Genomic DNA, 26,597 nt, shown 5'->3' with positions numbered 1-26,597 from the left:
AGGAGAGAGAGTCTTAAGCAGGTTCCACACCCAGTGCAGAGCCTGATGCAGGGATTGATCTCATGACCCTGAGATCACAGCCTGGGCTGAAATCAAGACCGAGCGACCCAGGTGCCCCCCTTCTTTCCCGTTTATCCAGGCAGTTGAATTACTCCTTAGCTGGGGAGACACAAAAAGCTCTGGTTAGGAATATGAATGTAAAAGAAACACCAAGGGGACCTGGGTGGCTCAGTCAGTGAAGCGTCTGCCTTGGGCTCAGGTCATGACCCTGGGTTCCTGGGGTTGAGTCCCGCGGCGGCTCCCTGCTCACCGCGGAGCCTGCTTCCCTCCCCCCGCCACTCTGCCTGCTTATGCTCTCGCTCTCTCTCTCTCTCTGTCAAATAAATGAATAAAATCTTTAAAAATAAATGGATAAAAGAAACAGGCTTAACAATGCCACCGGGGGGGAGTCAGCTTCCCCCTCTCCCTCTTCCTGTGCTTGCTCGCTTGCTCTCTCTCAAATAAATAAATCAATGAATAAATGAATGAAAATCTTTTTGGAAATGCCACTGGAATATGCTGGCGAGAGGGCACGCTCAGCAGGCCGCAGACTGCGGAGCCCACGCGGCCAGTTCATTGCCCTTCAACCTGCCAGCTCTGGACGCGGGAAGCCTCCTCAGTCAATTGCTCACAGCAAGCAGAGCGGACAGCCTGGCGGTGGTGCCGGGCCCGCCCCAGGATCCGGGTCACACAGATGGGATCACAGTGGCCGGGGACCCGGGGGAAGCCAGGGACGCCGCCGCCCCTGCAAACCTTCCGGGGTTTGAGGGGAGCGGCTGGGGGCGGGGGGGGGGAGAGGCGGGGGTAGGGAGGGCTGGGGGGAGGCTGGGGCAGGGGGGAGCCCGGCATAGGGATACCCAAGGGGGAGGCCGGGGAGGGGAGCCCAGCGTGGGGGGAACCCCGTGGCCCGGCCGTCCAGCAGAGCGCTGCATCCCCGGGGGCGCCCAACGGTGCTCCCTGAGGTCGTGGAGACCCCGAGAGAAGCCTTGAGGGCAACGACAGCCCCCCAAGCTGGGAGAACAAAGTCCCCCTACATTAAGCCAATGGAAGAAAATAGTCAGAAAAGTGGTTGCTGGTTTGAAGGTGAGGAAGGAGCAAGGTTCCCCTAACGGTGGATGTGCATACGCGGCGGAGCAGACGAGAGGAGAAACAATAATCAGGATATTTGATTGTTGTTTGAGGCATAAAGGGAAAGGAGAAATAAAAACAACACTTGTCAATTTACCTTTTACACTCACAATCCTTTTGACTTCTGTTTTGGGGACCAAGTCTAATGGTATCCTGTATGGGAACTCCTTCCGTCTACTAATGACACCTGGAATTTAAGAAAATTATTAGATTTACACAGAATTCTTTTTTAATTTGAATTCAGGTAATTACCATATCATGTATTATTAGTTTCAGAGGTGGAGGCCGTGATTCATCAGGCTTCTGAACACCCAGTGCTCGTCCCTTCAGGTGCCCTCCTCCATGCCCGTCCTCCCCCAGTTACCCCGTCCCTCCTACCCCGTCCCCTCCAGCACCCCTCAGGCTGTTTCCTATGGTTAATAGGTTTGTCTCCCTGTCTGATTTCATCTGGTTATACTGTTTCCCCCCTTCCCTATCATCCTCTGTTTTGTTTCTTGAATTCCACATGAGTGAGATCAAATGACAATTGTCTTTCTCAGACTGACTTATTTCACTTAGCATAATACCCTCTAGTTCCATCCCCATCGTTGTAAATGGCGAGATTTCATTTTTCTGATGGCTGAGTACCATCCCATTGGGTACACAGACCACATCTTCTTCACCCATCATCTGTCCATGGACACCGAGGCTCCTCCCACGTGTGGCTCTTGGGCATGTTGCTGCGGAGAACATCGGGGTGCAGGTGCCCCTTCATTTCACTGCATCTGTATCTTTGGGGTAAACCCCCAGCAGTGCAATTGCTGGGTCCTGGGGCAGCTCTATTTTTAACTCTTTGAGGAACCTCCACACTGTTTTCCAGAGCGGCTGCACCAGTTTGCGTCCCACCAACAGTGCGGGAGGGCTCCCCTTTCTCCACGTCCTCGTCAACATCTGTTATTTCCTGACTTGTTTATTTTAGCCATTCTGACCAGTATGAGGTGGGGTTTCATAGATTTACACAGCATTTTTGAGGGAACACCAGTTGCAGGCTATTTATAAAATACTAGCCTCCCAGGAATTTTTTTAAAAATAAAAACCTTTTTTATAATTATAACAATAAAATTTAAAAAGGAAGTTAAAAATAATCGAGGATTTTTATCAGACCCTAAGCTTATGTAATCTCTCTTTTTTAAAAAAGATTTTATTTATTTAATCATGAAAGACAGAGAGAGAGAGAGGCAGAGACACAGGCAAAGGGAGAAGCAGGCTCCATGCAGGGAGCCTGACGCAGGACTCGATCTCAGGTCTTCAGCATCAGGCCCTGGGCTGATAGCAGTGCTAAACCGCTGAGCCCCGGGGCTGCCCTATTACTTTTTTTTTTAACCAAGATTTTTGCTCAAGAGATCTATTCCCAGATAAAAGACCATTCCCATCTCGCGGGCCTGCTGTCCACACCTGGGACTACACGACAGGGCCGTTTTGGAAAGTGGTTTGCAGGAGTATGTCAGTACAGGGGGCGTAGGGCTACACAGGAAGAGGAGCCAACGGACTGTGGCTCGGCGGCCGGACGTAACTGCGGGAGGCCCCAGACCTCGGCACTTCTACCAGCTCTGCCCATGGGCTGGAAGAGGGTCTATGTGAAGATAAAATCAAAGAAAACAGCCTAAGGATGCGTGCGTCTAAGAGGGGCTTTGCCTTCTGCTGCGCATCCTTAGTCGGCTTATGAGACTCGGCTGACTGAGAGGTACAGGCCCGAAGTCTTTGCACCCCCCAGAGGAAGGGCTCTCTGAGTATGATGGTCTTGATCTGTAAGTAAACTTTTTTTCTTTGCTATATCACTGAAAGAAAAGACACATGAAGCAGATTTTAACCATTTAATAAGAACTATGGTGGGCTGTCTTTTTTTGTTGTTGAAAAGAATTGTTAATTGAACATATTCTAAATTTTATAAATACATACGCATAAATGTCTGTGTGTGTGTGTATATATATATATATATATATATATATATATATATGGGCCTTGATTAAATGCTCGGATATTTGCAAAATTCTAACTGTGAGAAGATTCAGACTATCTTTATGGAAGGGTAAAAACAGGGAAGCAGGAACAATGGGGAATGGGTTAGTTAAGTGATTAATCAGCATTATTGTGTTTCCAAATAATGTGTGTTAAAAGACAGAAATGGGGGATCTCTGGGTGGCTCAGCGGTTTAGCACCTGCCTTTGGCCCAGGGTGTGATCCTGGAGTCCCGGATCGAGTCCCGCATCAGGTTCCCTGCATGGAGCCTGCTTCTCCCTCCTCCTGTGTCTCTGCCTCTTTCTCTCTGTCTATGTCTATCATAAATAAATAATAATAAATAAATAAATAAATAAATAAATATTTTTTTTTAAAAAAGAAGGACAGAAATGGGTTTTTCTTAGGTGTTCTTTGGATTGATGATTCTATAAGAAAATATTGTGAATTATTATTGGGATAGATACAAAATGACCAACAGCGAAGAGAGGTGATCCAATCATTACCGTTTCAATGCTTTGCACTTTAAACTAATGGAATTCTTTTTCTTTGTTCTAAACCCATCCAGATTGGGATAGAACATATGTTATCAAGAATGTCAATGAACTAAGAAGTGGATTTTTCTTATTTCAGACAGATAACATTTTGAGAAGCAGCGTTTCGGGTTGCCTCTACGCTTTAATTTCCGGCGCGAAAGACAATATGTAAAATACAGAATCACTTTGCCTACCGTAAATACCCCTTGGGTCCAGAGTAACACCAGCGTAACTTTCCTTTTTGATACCTTCCGGCTAAAAAGGCAGAAAACATTCAGTCAAGAATATGATTAAGTTTAATTCCCCCAGTAGAGCCTTAATTTATTCACTGGATTTTATTTTATTTATTTTTTATATTTTGTTCACTGGATTTTAGATGCCCCCTTCAAACAATGAAAGAAAATAACTCAACTTATATGACCTGAATTCTTGGGTCAACTCGACTACTTTCCAGCTGACTAATTCTTTTTTTTTTTTTTAGAAGGCAACATATGTTCAAATATTTATATCCATACACGCAAGAACAAGATTTTCTGGCTATTTACAAAATAACCAGAGCAAATACTTAAATAGTATTACAAGCCAGGTAGCTGATCTAAATGCTTTGTACGTTTTAGCTCATTTAACCTCAAAAAGTGCTCTATGGAGGGGAAGCTATTATTACTCCCATTTGATAGAAGAGGAAAACGACCGTAGAGGAATCAGGAAGCCTATGCAGTGTCACACCACTAGGAAGTGGTGGGGACAGGATTCAAACCCAGGCCTGTCCCCAGAGTCTGCAGGGCAGCACCACGCGAGGTGCATCAGAACACGCCTCGCACAGCATAAGCCAGTACGTGTTTACTGAAGTGGTTTCACGGCTGAAAACAGAAGCCAGAGACTGAAGACCCAAGCAGGCCCGTCCCGTCATCGACCGGCCACGTGAGGAGTCTTGCCGAGATAACGTGAAAACACCCGACAGACTACGTGGGTCAATATTACTTAGCAACGATAGTTTTCTTCCCTTTTTGGCCCGTTTGCTCATTTGCAAATGGAACATTTTCTTAGACCGTAAGTTCTAAGCTGTGAACGCACGGGCCGTGTCTTATTACGGTCGATCTCCAGCACCTGCCGCGACGTCTGGCGCCTAGATTTCAAGAGACGCCTTCGGAACGTGTTGGGGCGAGAAACGTGGAAGGCCATTCACCAACTGTCGCAGCTGGGGATCGCTGGCTGGGGGAGTGATCTGTGATTTTCGCGTTCTTCCCTGTGGTTTTCCGTTACTCCGTATGTTCCGCGATAAGCAAGTTATCACTGTCTGACTTACAATTTTAAATCATAGCGTCGGACTTCAAGAAAAGTCGCGAGAATAACAATGTGAGACAACCCCCACCCAGTCTCCCCTAAATCTAGCATTTTGTTATATTTACATTTTCTCTGTGTTTTCTGATCCACTAAACGGTAAGTTGCCAACAACTTTTTTTTTTTTCAGAATGAAAAAAGTGTTTTTTGTTGTTGTTGTTGTTATTGTTCTTTTTCTTTCTCTGTTCCTTAAATCTTAATTCCGTTGTAAAGAGCATACGGCGCAATGTCGGTGTCCGGGGGGCAGCACCGTGCTCAAGCCTCCCTGCCTGCTCAGTGCTCATCAGAGGGGGCTCCTAGGCCCCTTCACCACGAGACAAGTGTCCTTAAACAGAACCGGAGGAGAGCGCGTGTTTCTTACCACCACTCGTAGTGTTTTGACTAAGATTTCTCTTCCCAGCGAAGTCTCCAGGGAAAAGTTGATGTTGTGGAGGCCGATTTCCAGGGGCAGCACGCTGAAGGTCACCAGGTGGCTGGAGGAGCCCTCTAACCTCTGGGACTGGCATTTGGAGGGGTCTGGGTCCCGGTGGTCACCGGACGAGCCTCCTGACGTGCAGATTCCCTCCGCAGCTGACATCTTAACACAGAACTGAAACAGCGACAGTGAGCACGCGTGTCGGGCGCCGCGTGAACGGAAGCTGTGCCCGACCCTGTTCGTGCGGGTGCCAACTCTCCTGGATGTAGCCTCGGCGTCCCGTGACCCCTGGGGCTCCCCGGCGGGGCATCGCCCGCCCTCACCTTCAACACCACAGACTCGGGCGCTGGGGGGCCGCGTGCGGGCGGCGGGCAGGGCCGGCCCGGCTCCGAGACGTCTCGGCTTCCCTGCGTCACGGGTGAGGCCACTAACCTTCTCGGTTCCTGACCCGAGACCATTTGTGACACGGTCTCTTGACGCCTGTACCTCGGACAGTGGGAACCCCGGGCGCAGGCGCCTGCCCGACCCGCTCCTCTATGGATCTTTGAGCTCAGCCTTCGGGATTCGGCAAATGATGGTTTTAGGAAACACTAAAGACACTTAGATTTCCCACTTGTACCCCATTATACAGCCACACTTCAGCTCCAGAAAGATCTAGGTTCAAATCTTGGCTCCGCCTCTCACTGTGTGACAATAACGGGCCACAGGAGCCCTCTCACTGCTCATTTCCTCATCTTTGTCTCGGGGGTAGTCCTAGTACCCACCGACTTCTGACCGAAATAATGGAAATTTGTTCATCTTCACCCCAAAATCTAGCAACCGGTCAGAATTAAGAACTATATCTCAAAGACTAAAACCATAAGATGCTGAATAAATCAAGCAGGTAAACAAGAAAGAGTGCCGACCTTCAACAACAAATTTGAAGGGTTTCTCAAAAATGGAAATTTCTGGCTCCCTCTTTGTGATCTTTTTAGGGGAACAGCAACCTGGGGGCTGGGCGGGTGTTAGAGAAGCCCCCGGGGCGGCCCCAGGCCCGTGATTCTCTCCCCGGGGCTGGATGCAGGAGGGCAAGGCCGGACAGTTCGAGAACAGTGCTTTGCAAGAGTTCCGCATGAATTCATCCTAAAGGTTCTTAGCAAGCTGAGAATAGAAAGCGATGTTTAAAGCAGAATATGCTCAATTTTCAAATCTAGAAGGTCAAGAAAACCCATAGCAGCCGTTCAGCTTTCGTGGATGGCCGAGGACACACCGGGGCATCGATCCCGGCCCCCAAGGCCCGGCCCAGCCCTGGCTCAGCCTGGCCCAGCCCCAGCCCAGCTCGGCCCAGCCCCGGCCCAGCCTGCGGCCCGTGGCTCCGAGGCCCGGGGGGCAGGGGGCCCAGCAGCCACCAGGCTGAGAAGTGGGGGCTCCGAGAGGCCGGCGCGGGCCCAGGGCACGAAGCCCAGTGCAAGCTCTTCGGAGCGACTCCATAGACCCCAGAGTCATGCGAATCCACCACTGGGAGGTGCCAGGCCCAACCCAAAATGACTAGATAGAAAGAGGAAAATGTGACCTACACTGGAAGAAAGATAGGGCCTAACCCTGAGATATCACGGATGTTCTTGTCTCTTACTTTGATAAGATGAAAACGCACTGATAATTTAAAAAGTAAATAAAATACGGCAGTACAGCGAGATGCAGGGCACGTAGAACCCTGTCGGGTTACAGTCGTGGCAGCGCAGTTGGTGGTGCTCTGAGCAGCAGCACAGGGCGTGAAAGTGCGGCTTCAGGGGACCGTGTCACAGCACTCAGCTTTGCCATGGCTGAGACCTACACAGGTAAGTGTGGCAGGAAACTTTATTTAGGATACTGAAATCTGGGATCCCCGGGGGCTCAGTGGTGGAGCATCTGCCTTTGGCCCAGGTCGTGACCCCGGGGTCCTGGGATCAAGTCCTGCATCGGGTTTCCCGCAGGGAGCCTGCTCCTCCCCCTGCCTGTGTCTCTACCTCTCTCTCTGTGTCTCTCGTGAAGAAATAAATAAAATCTTTTTTAAAAAAGGACACTGAAATTTGAATTTCATATAATTATCATGTGCCATGAAAGTTTATTCTTTCTTTCAATCTTTAAAAAAAATGTAAAAGCCGTTCTTAGATTATAGGTCGTAAAAGGAGAGGCAGTAGGTCAGTTTGGACCCACAGGCAATAGCTGGCCACTGATCTAATGAATAAAGCAAAAGGACAAAGAGATGTAAAAGATTCAGCATCGTAGGCAGGCCGGATTCCCTTGCATTACTTAGGACAATATGCATCAAAATCCTTACATAATTTTAATTAAATCCACAAGCAATTACTTGACACTTAGAGTCTTATAGAATTCAAAAAATATTTCAACTTTGATATATCTACATATTTTTGTTGCCTCAAAGTATGAGGTGGTCAACCGGAAACATTCAGGCATAAAGCGTACGACATTAGGAGAGTGAAATGGGAATAATATGTGTTCACAGAGAAAAACGAGCTCATGTCCAATCTGTTAATGACAGATTTTTGGGGTATTTTAAAATGGAATGCTATGGTATTTAGATTCTGCTGTATACATTTAAAGTTTGTTATAACCATTTCTTTGGAAAAAATATTAATATTTAAGTATTTCCAAAGTTATAGATTTTCAGATTTTCTTGAACTTATGCTGAAAAATTTTAGGTGCTAATTAGAAACGTGTCAATGGGCTGCACAGTTTTCCCCTCAACATTTAGAGAGCATGTAAGCAAAAATTTTGGAAACCATTCATTTCTAAGAGTGGAATTGGAGCTTTTTATAAAACATAAATTTTTGGGATCCCTGGGTGGCGCAGCGGTTTAGCGCCTGCCTTTGGCCCAGGGCGCGATCCTGGAGACCCGGGATCGAATCCCACGTCGGGCTCCCGGTGCATGGAGCCTGCTTCTCCCTCTGCCTGTGTCTCTGCCTCTCTCTCTGTCTCTCTCTCTCTGTGACTATCATAAATTAAAAAAAAAAATTTAAAACATAAATTTTTGGACCACACTGAGTTCCCACATAAAGGCTGGAGACTATTATTTTCAAATGAAATCAGTCACCCTATCGCATAATTCTCTTGAGCCGTGTGCTGACAAAAGGAAGGCAAACCGTCCCACCACGGTTGGAGTGTTCAGGGAGTGTACCCTGGAGTGAGAGAGAATTAAGGGAATTAGCATGATTTTAATTAGGGTGCTTATAGGGGTAGCTTATGAAGTCCTACCCGGACAGCGGAGGGCTAGTGGCCAACAGAGGGGTGAAGCCAATGGCCGGCGGGTTTCAATGATGCTGCAGGGCCTCGGCTGCAAAGTAACAGGGCGACAGGCCTGCCGGGGGGGACTGCGGAGGGGACGGAAGGTCCACAGAGCGAAGATGCGCATGAATGGCTGGACTGGAGAGAAGGAAGGGGTAGTGAGGCGCGACATCAAGAAGCTCAGAATCCAGGGCGATAGATGAGCTACCTAGGATCTCGTCCTTCTCAGAACCTCCACAGCACACCGGTTATCTTACGGACTTGTTTTCTTCTTTATTTCTATTTATTTATTTTAGAGAGAGAGAGAGAGCAGGGGGAGGGGAGAGGGAGAGAGAGAACATACAGCAGACTCCACGCAGAGCACAGAGCCCGACACGGGGCCCGATCCCACGACCCTGAGATCCTGACCTGAGCCGAAACCAAGAGTCGGATGCCCAACAGACTGAGCCGCCCCTCGGATGCTTCTTGAAATTGGAGTCATAAGAACATTTGTCTTAAGTCTTCCTCCTTCCTTCATCCCTTCGCTGAATGTTTGTGTTTTTTGTGTATGTGATAATTCCATGAATAGAATTCTAATAAAATCATTCTTCCTTTTTCCCATTTATTTGAATAATACTTATTATTATTTATTTCCCATAAATTTGAATAATAAGCACCTACTTACCCGTATACCAAACCTTCTATAGTTGTAAACAGTTCCTTTCAGTTCGATCTGCTCCCCTCGTACAACAGAATACGGTATATTCATTTCCAGGAAGATATCTTTGAACACCTGTACCTTGAGAGTATCAGCGACGCATATGCCTTCAGTCCAAAGTGGGAGAGAAGTAGAGGCATATTAGGGAATTCTGTAAGGCCTCATCAGTACTACTGTGTCTCAGATTTGCTTTGCTTCAAGGAAGAAAAGGAATATTGTTTCATGTTTTTCTCTGCACTGTCATGTCCTTGAATTTTCTACTAATTTTTTTTTAATTTTTATTTATTTATGATAGAGAGAGAGAGAGAGAGGCGCAGAGACATAGGCAGAGGGAGAGGGAGAAGCAGACTCCATGCACCGGGAGCCCGATGTGGGATTCGATCCCGGGTCTCCAGGATCGCGCCCTGGGCCAAAGGCAGGCGCCAAACCGCTGCGCCACCCAGGGATCCCCGAATTTTCTACTAATTGATCTGTATTTCAATAATTATAGGTATTTATAGAAAATTTCATTTATCTGACAAATATTTAATTCTATTAAGGCATGAGAATGCTCGTCAACTTGGGTAACAAATCTCTTTTTAGATATTCGTCATTGACTCTCTTTACTCGGTATAACATTTTGATTACGGAAACCAAGACTTTAAATAAGAAATAGCCGACAAATAATCAAAACCAACCCTGAAGTTATTAATAAAGTATCTGTACTAAATTGCCACAAAAGGGCATTAGCCCAGGAGAGAAGTCACACGTTTGCTTCTAACTCTACTCAAGCTCCCAGCCAGTGAGAAAAATGAGGGAAGATGGGGATTTGACATCAGCATTGATAAAAATGATGGTTAACAGATTGACAGATGGTTAACAGAACAAATTAATATGGTCAAAGATACGGGCATATCCACGTCTTTTTGTAATATGTTAAAAAGGATATTTAACAAATGATATACCACTCGAGTCCTGAGTACACTATATGGATTATAACAAAAACCCCCTACATTTTGCTAATCAAGCCACCCCTTAAATAGGTATATGACTTAAGCTTGCTTACCACTGTCGGAAATGCCAACACCTTGAATTTCCCAGGTAGTTAGAGAATCAGGAAGCCCAAATTGTAATTGGTTTCTGGAAAGTTAAAACGTTAATATTCAGATCCAGTGATCAGCCCAACTTGCCAGCGTTCACTAACAGGATCTTTGCTTCAGACTACTTTAGAATAAAGAAAAAAAATCACAACCCAACGAAATCACATCACGTATTAAGGAAAAAAAATCAAGCAAGAAAAAAATACATTCATGAGCTCTCCTTGGTGTTGCATGTTTTAAAATACGTCACTGGTATGATGAGAATTCAAATTCAGAAAGATGCGCCTTTGAAACCCCACAAATTCAAAACATACAAAAAATATTTACTGTGTGGTATGTTCTAAAATAGGGCAGCAAAGCTATGCATTTAACAGCGCTCGTGACAAAGGCAGCAGAGCTAAACATTTCTAAGATTAAGCTCATCTATTTATTTATTTCGTTCCACAAGCAGCCACCGTCCGCCGACTTAGTGTCCGGCGGAGCACTAACGCCGAGTAGACGTCGCCTGCAGCCTACCCCGCTGTTCCCAAGGGGTTCACCTCTAGTGGAAGAGGCAGGTAAGTAAATAAATTGCAATCACTGGAATAACCGTATCGATGAGCATTTAAAAAGTTGGGACGCGGCCTGCATGCCTCAGCGCCTCTCTCTGAGGGCCTCTACCAGCGGGGCTCTGCGCCGGGTCCTGAACGCAAAGCGGTAGTGCGGTGTAGGCTTTGCCCTGGAAGTGAGGTTTTAATGTGGAAATCGGGCCGTTACAATACTGTATGTTCCACGCAGCAGGATTCGTCAGGAGGGGCACTTAACCCAGTCCCGGGCGGGTTGGGACAGTGGAGGGAAGGCTCCCCGTGGAGGCGCTACCCAGGGGCAGCACCTGCCGCGACGGACAACGTGGGGAGGAAGGGTTAGAGGCAGAGCGGAGGCCGGACACGCAGCTCAAGGCAGATGCAGGCTCCGGCCTTCGGGCTTCGAGGGCTCCTTAAGGTCAAGGCTGGAGTCCACAAGGACGGGTGATGCTCAGGGACTCAGCATCGTTGACTGTTTTCAGTTCCGGGGACAGAGAAGGCGCAGCCATAAAAATGCGTTGAATAGGGGCCCTTGGGGGCTCAGAGGCTGAGCCTTCGGCCCAGGCCGTGACCCCGGGTCCTGGGATCGAGTCCCGCATCGGGCTCCCCGCACAGAGCCTGCTTCTCCCTCTGCCTGGGTCTCTGCCTCTCTCTGTGTGTCTCATGAATCAATAAATAAAATCTATTTTTAAAATGTGTTGAATAACAAGAAAGGAACCTTTCTTCTTATTAATCAATATTTATTTCACAGTACAGCTATTTCAGGATGAAAATGGCTGCGTGCCACGGCAGTTAGCGCACACTTGGGCTCAGTGAAGGCTTAGTGAAATGGGACGAAATAAAAGGGACGCGTACCCTTCCTCACCAAGAGTAGGTAATCTTGCCCTGAAACTAGTTACTAGAGGAAGCACAGGGTTAAAAAAAAAAAAAAAGCGAAGCAAATAAAACAAAATTTCATTAAATGGTAATATTGTCTTAACTTTTAAATAAACTATTGGGAAATGGGTAGTTTCCAGATTTTTTACCATAATATTTGCATTTTCCCACATTTTTCAGAGGAGTGTTGAAGAAGTATAATACCTTCTTCCAGAGACATGATGAACTTCCCATAACCAGCTTTCTGGAAAATAGCTCCTTATTTCTGGCTTGGTTACTGGTAACAGGTGCTTTATTTCTGGCGGGGGGGGGGGGGGAGAAAGTATGTGTGATCGTGAAAAAACAACACAAATTTTACTAAGAGCCAAATTTTAAAGCAAGGACATTAATCTATAACATGAATATTTCCTAAAAGGTCCATGAAACATTTTGTTCAGTCGTTTCAAAATAGGACTTCAAAAGCCTTGGTACTGACAAAGCAAATAAAGCATAATAATATCTTCAATGATTTGTTTCTTAAATTGCTAAATGCTTAGTGTACCTGAGATTATAAAAGATACTGATCAATCTATACAGTTATTTGCATTTTTATAATTACGGTAGTTGTGTTTATATTATAAAATAAAGGAGGCTTACCTAAGGGAAATTTATTTATATTTCCCTTAATAAAAATGGACAGAATTTCTGCTTCTGTCCAAGATGCACTGATGGGAGTTACTCTTCTGCCTTAAACACACACACACACACACACACACACACACACACACACAATTTTAAAAACTCAGTTTATGGTTGAAATGGAAATAAGATGTCATCTTTTATGGAAACACGCTTAGCCTCGTGCTGACTGTAGAAATCTCTTGCTATAGCCGGTCACTATGGGCATAAATAAAATTTTTCACAGGTGTGAGGTCGCAGGCGCCTTGCACTCTGGACCAAGGCACCCTGGAGACCGTGTAGCCGAGGCTCTTGCTCGAAAACTGAGGGTCTGAGGGGCCGCGGGATCCTCCCGGTGGAGGGTGGGAGGCCTGGGACTTGCCTGGGGCTTGACTGTGGGGCTCTGCGCGGGAGGCCCCCCCTCCCCAGGGACGGAAAGGGGCTCTGCTGGCCTCCCGGGCCCGGGCGTTTGCAAGTCGTCTGCTCGCGCTTCAATCTTTAGGCATGAAAGCCGCTCTTCTCCGGCGGCACCCCAGCACCCAAGACTCCCCAAATCGGGCAGAAACCTGAGGGAGGGCAGCCCCGGGGGCCCAGCAGTTTAGCGCTGCCTGCAGCCCAGGCCGTGACCCCAGGGTCCCGGGATCGAGTCCCGCGTTGGGCTCCCTGCACCGAGCCTGCTTCTCCCCCTGCCTGTGTCTCTGCCTCTCTCTCCCTCTCTCTGTCTCTCATGAATAAATAAATAAAATCTTTAAAAAAAAAAAAAAAAGAAAGAAACCCGACGCAGAGGCCACACTTACGCAGCCTTCCCAGCTGGAGGGGCTTGTAGGAGTCGATGCGGTGCTGGCTGGCGATGTTGCAGCAGGCCCTGAAGGCCTTGGCGCACCAGTGGCCCACCTTGATGCGGGCGGCGCGCTGCTCGCACGTCTCGTCGTAGTTCCGGTTGGCCCCGTCGTAGCAGCATTTCTTCAGCACCGCCTGTTTGTACTTAGCAGCTGCAAGGGCAGAAGGCGAGGGTCACGGCACTGCCGGGCCTGCAGGGACCGCGGGGTACCAGGCCTCACCGCCCCGCGAAGCCTGCCTGCAGTGGCCGGGCAGGGACAGCGACCAGCTGGGATAGTGACTGGCTGGGACAGTGCCCGAGTGGGACAGTGACTATGTGGGACAGCGACCAGCCGGGACACTGATCAGCCAGGACAGCCATCGGCTGAGACAGCAACCAGGCTGGGACAGCGACCGGCCAAGACAGTGACCAGGCTGGGACAGGGACTGGGCTGGGACAGTGACTGGCTGGGACAGCGACCGGCCAAGACAGTGACCAGGCTGGGACAGGGACCGGGCTGGGACAGCGACCAGTTGGGACAGCGATCGGCCGAGACAGTGCCTGGGCTGGGACAGTGGCTGGGCCGGGACAGTGATGGGGTTGGACAGCGACCGGCCAGTACAGCGACCAGCTGGGACAGTGATCAGCCAGGACAGCGACCAGCCGGGACATTGACCGGGCCGGGACAGTGACCGGCTGCGCTAGCGAGGCAGGAGCCCTCAACACGCCGTCATCGGCTTCGGTGGACATGGTCGAGGAGCCTGCAACTAAGCCCAGTAGCAGCTCTGGAACCTGGTACCGGGCTCAGCCCCTCGGAGTAAAATCAGTTAACTGAGAAGCTTTCACCCATGTGAAGGGGACTAGCGCCAACACTCAAGGGTTTCCTTCTTTAAGCTACAGATCCTGTTTTTAAAGACTTTTCTGGTGTGGTTTGTGGGCCATCACTCGCGGCATCATCCCTCATCACGCTCGAATGGCTCGGCGTCTTCCTCTTCACATCATTAAAACTTAGAACAAAGGTTAAAATTAAAATAACTCACGTACGGATGGGAGGAATTATGACATTAATCGAAGCACGATTATTGGTTGAACTCAGGTGACCGACTTCTGGTTCAACATTCTTCTTATTTTTACACCGCCAGTACGTCACGTTTCTACTTAAATAATTGCTTAAAAATAATTTCTATTGGACTGATTTGCCAAAGAATAATCCAAAATACTCTTTGCTGTTAAATATACAGAAGAAATGGGTTTCGAGGTACGCTCCAGAGTTAATCAAATCATGAATTTTGTCAGAATAAAAATGGAAGAATATATTTTTTTGTGACAAAAGTTAATCTTTTAGATTTTGGAGATAGAAATAATACGTATTATCTTCAGATTGAGGTTATATAGCACATGAAATACTGGATTTATTTGGATTAATCTTTCTGACAGAGGCAAGCGGGACATCTGTACGTATCTTTCTTTGCATCCATTCTATTCGGATGAGGGAAAGTTAGATAATGATTAGTTTTCTATGGGTTTTGAATAATAGGATCGTAACTTTTTCACAATCGCATGCGATTCTAGAGTACCTTCCTCTTCTATTTCCTTTTTCAGCGTTCGTCTTGGCCTGAGAATTTCTTTACAAGGCTTATCTGTTAAAACAAAACAAAGAAGGGTGGGGGGGAAGGAGATAAAAATCTCAAGAAAGAAAATCCCATGAAATTATTCAAGTATTTAGGACATTCCCAAGTCACTCATTTCGTTCAACAACCCCCGAGGGCCTGTTTTTGCCTAGGCAAGGTGCCCCGCACGTCTTAATATGCCTTGCTTTATCTTAGATCATCTCATGTCATCTGTAGAGTTTGGCTTCAACCAAATCCTGGAGTTCGGTCTTAAATCCTGCAACCTTTTCGATCCACTGATTACAGAGAAATATCTAAGCATGTGGAAGTGAGCAAAGCTTTTGTTGGGTACGGCTGTTTTTATTATTTGTTCTTTGTGCTGTATTATCAGGAATCATGGGTCAAATATAATCAGGAGCAATTTTAAAGCCACAGAAAGAATATGATTAAGAGGTGGTCCTTCAAACAGTGTATGTTCTCACTCATTTGGGGAATATGAATAATAGTGAAGGGGAATATAAGGGAAGGGAGAAGAAATGTGTGGGAGATATCAGAAAGGGAGACAGAACATAAAGACTCCTAACTCTGGGAAACGAACTAGGGGTGGTGGAAGGGGAGGAGGGCGGGGGGTGGGGGTGAATGGGTGACGGGCACGGAGGGGGACACTTGACGGGATGAGCACTGGGTGTTATTCTGTATGTTGGTAAATTGAACACCAATAAAAATTAATTTATAAAAAAAAAAAAAAAAAGAGGTGGTCCTTGTCCTTAAAGAATTCACAGCGCAGTGGCTGAGACCAGACGGTGACGCACCGCTGTGCCTGTGAGCGGAGCGGGTCCGTCCGGGGCTCTCCCTGTGAAAGGAGGGGGGCGAGCACTTCTACGCGGGGAAGAGGCCTGATGGAGGCGGCGGTCCTCTCACCGGCTTCTCCAGGCTAATAGAAGGGGAAGCAGTCCTGATGGGGAAAGGCCTAAGGTGTAGACAGCATCGTGCCGCCCACGAGGCCACCGGGCGGAGCGCCACTGCACCTGGTCCTGCACGGCCCCGACGTAGGCTAAGCGGGGCTGAGACAGGGGACAACTGCCGAGAGCTGCGCAGAAGCTCATGGAAGGCTCTGAGGACCACACTAAAGACTCTGTGCTCTCTCTTGATGGTCAGCGAAACCTTTTGTCCCCGGGGCGTTATGGAGCCCTGTCTCCCTAAGGCCAGCGTAGACAAGACTGTGGAGGAGAGTCACACAAATGATGTCCAGGAGGCAAATGATCACTGAAAATTTCAGGAATCAATTTGCAGAATAAGCCAAAAATGCTGAACGTTTTACCATCTTCTTGGGTGTCATCTGCATTGGCGTTGGTGAGGAAGGTGAGTCCAGCCAAATAGAACACTTCTGCGTTGTTGCGGCCACCACCTGCCCCGCAGCCCAGGTCGCTCGTCTCTAAGGCTTGAAATACCTGTCCGGAGGTAGTCAGCTAATTTAATCCTTCTTAAGAATTAGCGAAAGGCGAAATGTCAGATGTATGAATCATTCCTCCGAAGGACTCAAGGTGCAAGTTGTCACATGGTCACAACAAATCAGGCCACTTGTTTGTCAAATGGTCAAAGACTAAGTTTCCCAACTCCATTATTTTAGTTTGTCCTTTTATATTTTATCAACATGCACCCATTCAAAATTAAAACAAGAACTAAGTTTTAAGCTTTAGAGAGAAGATTCTTGGGAACGACTCATGCTGTTTTGTACGTAGGATGCGTACTGTGATCGGCGTAACGAATGATGAACCAGTGAATTACCAGACAAATCAATTTTTAAGTTGCTTAAAAAAAAAAAAAGGAGCACAGACTCTTGTGTTTTGGAGAAGAGGGCTCAAGGTTGTAAATGGGTGAGAGCTTGTTTGGGGAAGCTTATTCCAGTTTTAATTTTGATCCCAAATGTTTTTTTTTTTTTCTTTTCTGGATGTTTTTAACTGTATAGATTTTTTCTTTCTTGTTCAAACGAATTTAAGCTTAGAAAATAGTAGCAGGGCATCTGGGAGGTAAACAGGAATTCAGGGGAACTGAATAATTGTCATATTCTTTTGTGCCACAGATTTTAAAAAGAGTAAAAAAAAAAAAAAAAAAGAAAAAGAAAACAAGACCAAAAACCCTCCAGAGGCTGCCTATCCAGACTTACTTCTTATGCTGCCGCGATGAAGCCCCCTACTCTCTGATCTGAAAACCCTCCCAATCGGTGGCGCTTTTGCCCCATGAATATAATTTGCCATCATGGTCATACGTTCTTGAAGTGCTTAACTCTACACTTGGAGAAACAGAAAAGGACGAATCTATGCTTCAGGGACCAACACGAGGATGGCCTACCTTCCTAAGAACCATTTTTGGGTATGTTATAGGAAAGCAGGCCTGGTCTTCCCCCAATTCCTCCCCATAAGCTAGCCCTGGGCCATCCTTCCCGAGGCGCTGCACAGAGCCACCCCCTGCCCCCGCAACCACGCCGTGCACTACTTAACTCTTTGCATGGGCTTCTTGGCTCGCCCCTGGACTCCGTATACGGCGCTGTCCACTGCTGAGAGAGCCACCCAGGAACTGGACTCAGTCACCATATTAAGAGACACACTTTGGCCTGGATAATACGCATTTGCACTCGGAGACAGATGAACCTGAAAGATCATTTGAAAAAGGGAAGGAAAGGTCAACTGCATGAGATAATGCATCAAGTAGTTACATCCAGAGTCGCCTGTAAAAGAGGGAAATTGGATTGTGACTCATAATTTGTGGCTCACCTGGAGTTGGTTGCCACACTTTTCTTCGATATTTAACCAGACTGAGTCAGACACTAACTCCGCTGTCTGCTCTCCCGTGACGATGTAGTAGACCAGGAGACGGGCTGAAGGAACCATGTCTGGGGTCACTGGAATGTTTACGCTTTGGTAAGATGAATCTGGAAGTTTCTCCGCTTTGCCAAAGTGAACAATTTTGCCCTTGGATAAAACCTGAAAATAAACAGCCGTGGTGGCCGTTAACAACAAAACCTTTACTTCAGGATGGAGCTTGGAGCTGGAGTAGAAATTATGGTAGAGAAAAAGAAAGTCATAAGTTTGGGTCCACAACGAGTCGGGAGCTTTTATATTTACTGAATTCCTTTCTTTCTCACGAGGACCAGGACGGGGGTAGACCTTCACTGTGCAGACAGATAGAGGGACTGGGGCTCAGGAATCCACTACATGTCAGACTGATATTAGCTCAAAATCACAAAACTAAGAAATCAGAGCACTAGGATTTGACCCCATGTCTGCCTAAAGTCATCACACTGTCACTAAAATCTTTCATTTTATTGGCTAAAAAAAAAAAAAAAAAAAAAAAAGATGAGTAAGTAAAATGCGTCTTATTTGGGAATTCAGTTTTAAAGCCAGAGATTAGGGACGCCTGGGTGGCTCAGAGGTTGAATGCCTATCTTCAGCCCAGAGCATGATCCTGGAGTCCTGGGATCGAGTCCCGCATCGGGCTCCCCGCATGGAGCCTGCCTCTCCCTCTGCCTGTGTCTCTGCCTCTCTCTGTGTCTCTCATGAATAAATAAATAAAATCTTAAAAAAAAAATAAAGCCAGAGATTAGGTTCTAAATTGGAGGCATGTGGTTTAAATAAAATAAGGTCACAAAACACATGTGGGCCAAATGTCCTCAAAGATCCCTTAAATTGTCCTTGGAAACCAGGGCTGCATACGTGGTTTTGGTACGTAGCCCCTATACAGGTCCCATAATCCTTCGCCAGTCACTATGATCTGTGCTCCTCATTTATTTTTAAGTCTTTTTCTCAAAAATGTTGAAAAAGCCATCACCACCTGTTTGGCTGGCCGTCGGAATAACACATTTCCTCGACAGTCGTCAGGAAGCCCTTAACACGTTCCCCACCTTCTGTCCTGGCTTCCACCCACAGGCTTGACGGCCACCTTTGATTAAGGCCGGTGATGCAACAGGCTTGCTGCTAAAATGTAGCATCAGAGTAGGTATCGATGACTCCACTCTTAAGAGCAGGACTAGGGCCCCCTTATGCCGCTGAAATGCGCATATTGGAAGAGCTCTGGGCCAGCGATCTCTGGCCTCGAAGTTGAGCAGGGGTAGAGCAGGGGACGTGAGGACTTAACCAGGCTCTGGGGAGTACGCGGGCGCCCTTGTGTGAAAGGCAGTATGGGACCAGGTGTCAGAGGTTCCGAGTTCAAATCGAAATCTTCCTCTTCCAAGCTGGGTGACCACGCCAAGCCTCTTAACCTCTGTTCCTCAGTTTCGTCATCTAGAAAATGGTCACGAAAATCATGGCCCGTCTCAAAGTTTTTTGAAAAACTGATTATCGAATTTGATAATGTTCTCGAAAGGGCTTTGTAAAAGCAAATTTTAAAGTTTTGTTCTGATGTTCTTTTTTTTTTTTTTTAAAGATTTTACTTATTGATTCATCAGAGACATCAGCAGAGGGAGAAGCAGGCTCCCTGCGGGGAGCCCTATGTGGGACTCGATCTCGGGACCCGGGGTCACGGTCTGGGCCCCAGGCGGATGCTTCCCCGCTGAGCCCTGTTCTAATGTTCTAGTGCTCAAAAGTTCTAATGTCCCTCTGCTCCATTTTTCCAAGAAAGTGTTCCAGGCGGGGAATAGTTAGATGTAAATCTATCATTACTCTACTTACCAAGTAATTATAGTTGGTTATGTTGTCAATATACGGACTTCTGGGGGTGACGATGATATTCAGATGCTCCCCCACTAGGAAGGGCTTATAGTTTTCCGTCCAGTCAATATAAAGGTAACTCTGGCTGAGGGATGAATAGGCTATTGCTTGGTAATCTTTGCTGGCCTGATTTTCTTCTGGAAGATCTGGGTCAGCAGTCTTGACCTGAGAAGGAAAATTTCAAAAGAGACGTGTGGACCGTGATGAAATATTCCCTATGAAAAATACCTTTTAAATTCCTTCCCTGCCTTCTAAATTCCACACCAGCAAACGCTAAAGGGAAACGACTCCGGGACCCCGATGTTCGAGCAGCTGCGGAATCTAGTGGCCGCACAGCCCGTGGACAATAACCGGAATGATACGGGATTTCGAGCTCCGGCGGGGGAGTCTGGTGAGGTGGAGAGCGGGGCTCCCGGAACAAGTGCTGCCCCCGCCCGCCCCGCAGTGTCCCGCAGCCACCAGGCCCCCGCCCCGGGCTGCCGTCCCACTGGCTGAGCCTCCAACACGAGAGAGCCTGGAAGCCTCCCGTTGGCCCTAAGCGCGCCCACGTCCACGCAGGCCGCCTGCTGCAGCCCCCCATGGGCTCCATCGACGACTCATCTTCTATTCGGGGCTGGGACCCTGAGCATTAGTCGCTGGGAGAGAAGCCTGTGAACTGAGCAAAGGGCAGCTGGGCAAAGAGGAGGCGTCCACGTTTGACCCTTTTGTGTCCCTGAAAAAAAGACAAAAAGTGGGGGCGAAGGAGGGACTATTCCTGCCACTGACTTCCACTGCTGTGCCAACTCGGAAGCTTCCAGATTCTAATATAGTCTTACTAACGTAGGGGAGAATAATTCATTCCCAAATAGGAAGTGATTCCTGCACGTTCCTCGAGGGCCGCTCAGCGGGTTAGCACATTGCCTCCGGTTCCTGTTATTTTTTCTTTGGAAGCAAAATCGTGGATCTGTTCTCTGGACCCGTGTTTGAAATCTGCTGCATCTGTTCTGCACACGAGCCAAAACACAGAGTCCAAAGCACACATTGTCCTAGAAAATTCAACAGGAGAATTTAGCTCACGTTAAACTCCAGCGCTGTTGCTCCAGATGGAAGATTAACCACAAACGAAGCTACTCCGTCGCTGGAACGGGTCACGCTTTTCTTTGACTCCAAGTCAGATACTTCTTGGTTCACGTTGACCGAGTGCGCACTCAGGGCCACCGGGACCTCTCCCACCAATTGGTCCAGCGCATCCTTAACCTGCACCTGTTTGTCAGGACAGTCCAAATCCATCTCAGCAACTCCTCACTACTTTTTAAAAAGCAGAACAATTCTGAAACGATTTTTCTTCCTCCCCACAAGAGTAAATTACTCATGTCTACTTCAATAGAGGGAAGTATGTTCTTAGATTATAGAAAAGCTTGATTCTATTTATTTTTAAAAGATTTTATTTATTTGAGAGAGAGAGAGAGAGAGAGAGAGAGAGCGCACATGTGCAGGAGGAGGGGCAGAGGGAGAGGGAGAAGCAGGCTCCCCGCCGAGCAGGGCGGGTGGCCGAGGCAGGGCTCCATCTGGGGACCCTGGGATCATGACCTGCGCCAAAGGCAGAAGCTTACCCTACTGCACCACCCAGGTGCCTCTGTTATTTTGTTTTTATATGTGATATAAAATATATAAGAGAGATTTTAAAATCATATATATATATATTCAATATATTATGCTTATGGGATTTTATTACATATTATTATATATTATCTATAACATACCTTAAATTATCATACGTACTCCAAAATAATATATGTTATAATATATTTATATGAAAGAAAGCTACAAGCTTGGCTAAAACTTGTTTTAGCTTGGCAAATCTTTTTCTCTTAAAAGCCAGTGACCACTTAAGCCACTCTCTTAAGACAGTGAGTATTAAATACATTTGAATTATACTAAAGTTGATTTCTTAAAGCAACCCTTTTTTTTTTTAGATTTTATTTATTTATTCACGAGACACACACACACACACACACACAGAGGCAGAGACACAGGCAGAGGGAGAAGCAGGCTCCATGCACCGGGAGCCCGACGTGGGACTCAATCTTGGGTCTCCAGGATCACGCCCTGGGCCAAAGGCAGGCGCCAAACCGCTGAGCCACCCGGGCTGCCCAAAGCAACACATTTTTAAAGAATAAAAAAAAAATAGGGGTGCCTGGGCGGCTCAGCAGGTTCAGAGTCTGCCTTCGGCTCAGGTCGTGGTCCCGGGGTCCTGGGGTCGAGTCCCGCATCGGGCTCCCTGCCCAGGGGGGAGTCTGCTTCTCCCTCTCCCTCTGTCTCTCTGATCTCTTGCTCTAGCTCTCACTCTCTCAAATAAGTAAATAAATAATCTTTTAAAAAAGAATAAAAGAAACTACTGTGTTCTAGTTTTCTAAATTAGAGACAAGGAGCAACAGTTTCCCTCTTAAATATATCATAGGTATTGCATATAATGAAATACATGACACTAAATAAAAGACAATTAGGAAGTCAAATGAACGTATTAACACTATACGGTCAGCATTTTAAAAAGGAAAAGTTGGGATCCCTGGGTGGCGCAGCGGTTTGGCGCCTGCCTTTGGCCCAGGGCACGATCCTGGAGACCCGGGATCGAATCCCACATCGGGCTCCCGGTGCATGGAGCCTGCTTCTCCCTCTGCCTGTGTCTCTGCCTCTCTCCCTCTCTCTCTCTCTCTCTCTCTCTCTCTCTCTCTCTCTCTCTGTGACTATCATAAATTTAAAAAAAAAGGAAAAGTTGAGGGAGGAAAGAAAATATTAAAAGGGCAGGAGGAAGAAGAAGAAAAAAAAAAAGACAGAGAGTCAAGAACCGAGAGCCAAAATGGAAAGCATGGAGAATAATAGAGAGAGGGCCTGAGACAGGGTCATGGGCAAGGACTGAGACACAGAGATGCAAACAGAGAAGGAGACAGTGGTGGGAGAAAGGGGTTTTGTTTTCAAGGAATGATATTTAAGGTTTCTGGAGAACATGCCGCCAAATAATTTTCAATGTTAGCATTCTTTAAAGTACAGGCTTACCGGGTTTCACTTTCATCTGACCGAATGCAGTGCTTTTCAAGGGGCCGCCTATCGCAGGCCAGCTCCCCAAACCCTGGCCCCTGCTGGGGGGCAGCTCCCCCCCATCCCGGGCCCAGGCAGCCGCTGGCCCTTGCAGGGGGAGGTTTGCAGGCCCCTTCCCTCCGCGATCCCTCCTCCCGCAGGGTCCCTCCCGTTTGCCACCCTCATGCTTTCGGGACACAGAAGGCGACAAGCATATTTAGCCATTCTCCCTCTTTCGTCTACCTTGATAGAATATGGGATCCCGGGCTTCAGGAACAGAGGAGTGGCCACCAAATTCAGTTTGTAGGGAGACAGGATGTATTTGATGCCAGGAATTTCCGCCTCTTCAGAAAATCCACCTGAAGAAAGGACACGCGTCCCGCTGGGGTAGGCCGCGGGCCAGGCCCGGGTACCTGCGCTCCGTCCCACGTTCGCTGCTCATGGGAAGCGGGGGTCTGGCGGTGCAGAGGCGCTTAGCCCAGGAGATGCCGAAGCCTTCTGCCCCAGGCCTGCGTGCAGAGGCGTCCTCGAGGAAGGAGAGCTACCGGGTTGGACTGAGGAGGGAGGGGACTAAGGGACCCCGCTTTCTGTCAGGGGCCTGAGTTTCAGCGGAATGCATACGAGGGTTTCCAGACACAAGGAAAGGACTGGACACTAAGTCTCCCGGGCTTCACCTGCGCGGTGCAGGGAAACGGAGAGGAATTGAGAAGACGGAGGAAGAGCACCTGACATAGAAGGGAGAGGCCGCTGGCAGGAGCCCATCCGCACCCGAGCCCCAGAATCCCCAAAGTCCTTTCCAGTGTTGGCTCCCTAGCACGCCTCTACGCACCCTGCGCCTCAGCCAACTGCGTGACCACCTGGGATCCCAAAGACCAGGCCTTGCCCTCCGCCCTTGGCATGTCCCCTGTGTGGAGGGTGTCCCATTTCACCCCGTCTACCATCCCTGCCTCAAAACCCGGCCGATCCCTCAAGACTGAGCATCCCCAGGATACCGTATGTGGTTGCTCGGCCATCGCCTAGGAGCTCCCCTTCCTCCGGACCTCAGTAGTACTAAGTACTTTGCTCACTAGAGGGCAAAGAGAATTCCTGCTTATGACCAAACTCTGCCTGCCTGCCATGGCTGATGCTAGCTTGCAAGCCACGTGAGTGCCGGGGTTGTACGTCATTCGTATCTGGAAGCCCGTATGCTTAGCAACACTCTGACTATCTCACAACTATTGCCTAAATGGAATTTTTTTGAAATAAATGAAGAAAAAAGAATACAAGTAGAAAAGAAACATTAAAATAATGTCAAAAATAAAAGCCTGGGTAAAGAATATCATTCTCTAATATCTGTTGCTCGTCTGGTATGTCCGAGGTCCTCCGTAATGAATAATTACCGCAGTTCTTCACCCTAGCACCCGTGAAGGACAAATTTGACGAGGTGGAGGGGGCGGCATAAGGGATCATCTGGTCTAACTCTCATTTCTATAAACAAACAAAAGGACTAGTGTGGTTACATTAAGTTGTTCAAGGTGGTTTTGGGATTCAATATAAACCCAAAAACATAAAGAATATTAGTGACCAAGACACTAGAAGTAAGGCAAGTCGACCTCATTTATAGTAATAATTAGTGACTGTTAAAAACAACTGGAGCTGAAAGGCACTAGGTAAGATTTGAAGGATGCTAAGAAAGTAGCAGGTAGGAGAAGGAGGGGGAGGAGGACGGGGAGGAGGGGGGAGGGCGAGGGATAGGAAAAAGAACGAGAAGAGGAGTCGGGGAAGGGGGACCTGACGCTTACATGGTTCTCCCTGCGTCACGTGTGCTGTTTAAGCGCTTTGCAGACACTGACTCTCCGGCCGTCAGCGCAGCCCCGCGAGGTATGGGCTATTATGACTCACTTTGAAACACTGCCTCCCATTTTAGAGAGATTCCTGAGTGTTACGGCTGAAACGGGCCTTGGGAGGTACTTAGCTCACCTCCATCATTGTACAGACGAGGACACTAAGTGACAATACAGCCTCGTGCACTTGCGCGGTACTTTATCAGACGTTCTCACATATGTAATCTCATTAGATATTTATTCTCACCAGGTGAGAACACACTGGGTGCTAGATGTTCAAGGCAGGTATCAGGGTAGCAATCAGCCGGGCAGGTGCCGTGCCGTGTTCACACCTGGGGTCATAGAGACCAATGACTAGCGTGCGGGGGAGCGCTACTCCACTACCAGTTTTTAAAGATATGAAAAGTCAAGTTTAACCAGGAAAGAAAATAAAAGACAAAAGACTTACAGAAATGACCAATGCTTCTAATACGCTGTCTAAATATCATTCAAGGGAAAGTAGAGAACAACTTACCTGTAGACTCTATGACTGTCACACCAATATAAAGGTACTTGTCGTTCAGATCTTCCAGACTGCTGTAGGACAGTTCTTTAATCGCCGTTTCGGAGTTAAAGGTGACTTGGGCAACTCCATTTATCAGCTTTTTAAAAGCAGAAAATGAGAGAGGTGTTTCAGGGAACTTAACAGAGAGAAATGGACAAAATCTGCCTTTCCTAGCTCCTGACTGGCGGCGACTCTCAGGAATGGGAGGGTGAGTGAGTGTCTGCAGCTCAGGCCAGAGCGTCCTTCCTCACATAGGGCCGTGGGCGCGGGAAGGGCCAGCAGGCGGCCCAGCTGGGGTGTGGGCCCAGCTTCCCATCGTTGGGTCAACATCCAGTTTCTGGGCCCACTTTCCAGTTTCCTTTTGCCCCTGAGAGTTTATTGGGTTTTGTGATATTTAATTTGTACCTCACTGCTTGCATATTGAAACAGTAATTTGAAAACGCACAGTGGGTAGAGGGGGATGAAGTTAAGTCATATTATGTGATTTGATCATTAACCACAACAGTAAAATGGATTTTTGCCTCATTCTTTCTTCCAAGATTGAGTGGCTTGAGGCCAGGGATTTTGTCTTCTTTGCCTTCAAATCTCAGCGACGAGCATAGACTCTTACAGTAAGAAGAGGTGTCTTCTGCTTTATACCCTGAATAAATAAAACTCTCTGGAGAAGCACAGGCTAAGTAACCGATGATACAAACCACATGAACGTGCAAGAGTGAGCGAGCGACGGGCGTCCCTTATCAGCTGAGGTGTCAGGGCAAGGGTGCGGCCCAAGGGGAGGGGAGCCGGGCTCTGCTCTGGGCTCCCGCGACCACAACCCTTCTCCAGGGACAGATAACTCCCCAGCGAATTCGATCACCATGAAAAGGTGTGGACACCTACTCCTTGCCAGGACCCAGGTTGGCTCGGGCCGTATAATGCGAGCAGCTCAGAGCCGCAGAGAGTGTGGTGTAGACAACGACAGGGAAGGAGAGGAGCCGTCGCAGTAGGAAGGGTTTCCCGCTGTCCCCGCAGTTGACGGGTAGGACAGGGGACTCTTGCTGAGGCTGCTCCGTGCACCGTGGGACTCGGGCAGCATCCCGGCCTCCAGCCACAAACGCCCGGGGCGGCCACCCTCCCACCTGCTGAGACACCGCAGGCGTCCCTGGACGAGGCTGGGCCCCGCGGGGAAGAGTCAGGCTGGGCACTGTGCTCCACCAGGGAGGCTCCAGGCCCCGGGTTCACAGGGCGGGGGGGCCGTCAGGGAAGGGGAGTCCACCCCGAGGCCGTCCCAAGGAATTGGCCAGAAGGTGAAGAGGCAGAGGCTGCGGGGACAAGGGGGAGGCGCGATCGCAAGTGGACGGGGCCGCTCTGCAAACACCCGGAGGCGCTAAGCTCCAGGAAGGCGCCCGGAGGCCAGGAGACGGAGGGAGGCCGCGAGGAGGGCCGCAAGGGGGGCCTGAGGTCCTCC

The 26,597-nt window shown here is 48.1% G+C and overlaps 1 protein-coding gene across 2 annotated transcripts in view; it reads right to left on the bottom strand.

Moving 5' to 3' along the window:
- The window catches only part of C5 (complement C5), a 76,496-nt gene that overhangs the window by 28,421 nt on the left and 21,478 nt on the right, over window positions 1-26,597 (bottom strand). For both annotated transcript variants that reach the window (XM_055302065.1, XM_055302066.1), the window contains exons 9-23: window positions 25,121-25,247; window positions 23,027-23,142; window positions 20,783-20,968; window positions 19,688-19,891; window positions 17,795-18,004; window positions 17,522-17,671; window positions 16,342-16,471; window positions 14,988-15,050; window positions 13,388-13,582; window positions 12,138-12,231; window positions 10,461-10,534; window positions 9,383-9,522; window positions 5,401-5,628; window positions 3,893-3,953; window positions 1,265-1,354 (exon numbers count right to left, since the gene is read on the bottom strand). In XM_055302065.1, the coding sequence (XP_055158040.1) occupies window positions 1,265-1,354; window positions 3,893-3,953; window positions 5,401-5,628; window positions 9,383-9,522; window positions 10,461-10,534; window positions 12,138-12,231; window positions 13,388-13,582; window positions 14,988-15,050; window positions 16,342-16,471; window positions 17,522-17,671; window positions 17,795-18,004; window positions 19,688-19,891; window positions 20,783-20,968; window positions 23,027-23,142; window positions 25,121-25,247 (2,068 nt within the window). The remainder of the gene's footprint in view (window positions 1-1,264; window positions 1,355-3,892; window positions 3,954-5,400; window positions 5,629-9,382; window positions 9,523-10,460; window positions 10,535-12,137; window positions 12,232-13,387; window positions 13,583-14,987; window positions 15,051-16,341; window positions 16,472-17,521; window positions 17,672-17,794; window positions 18,005-19,687; window positions 19,892-20,782; window positions 20,969-23,026; window positions 23,143-25,120; window positions 25,248-26,597) is intronic.

Source organism: Nyctereutes procyonoides, unplaced genomic scaffold (assembly GCF_905146905.1).
Source record: "Nyctereutes procyonoides isolate TBG_1078 unplaced genomic scaffold, NYPRO_anot_genome, whole genome shotgun sequence".
NCBI lineage: Eukaryota > Metazoa > Chordata > Mammalia > Carnivora > Canidae > Nyctereutes > Nyctereutes procyonoides.
The sequence above is the reverse complement of the archived record's forward strand: the minus strand, read 5'-3'. Positions and strand labels throughout refer to the sequence as shown.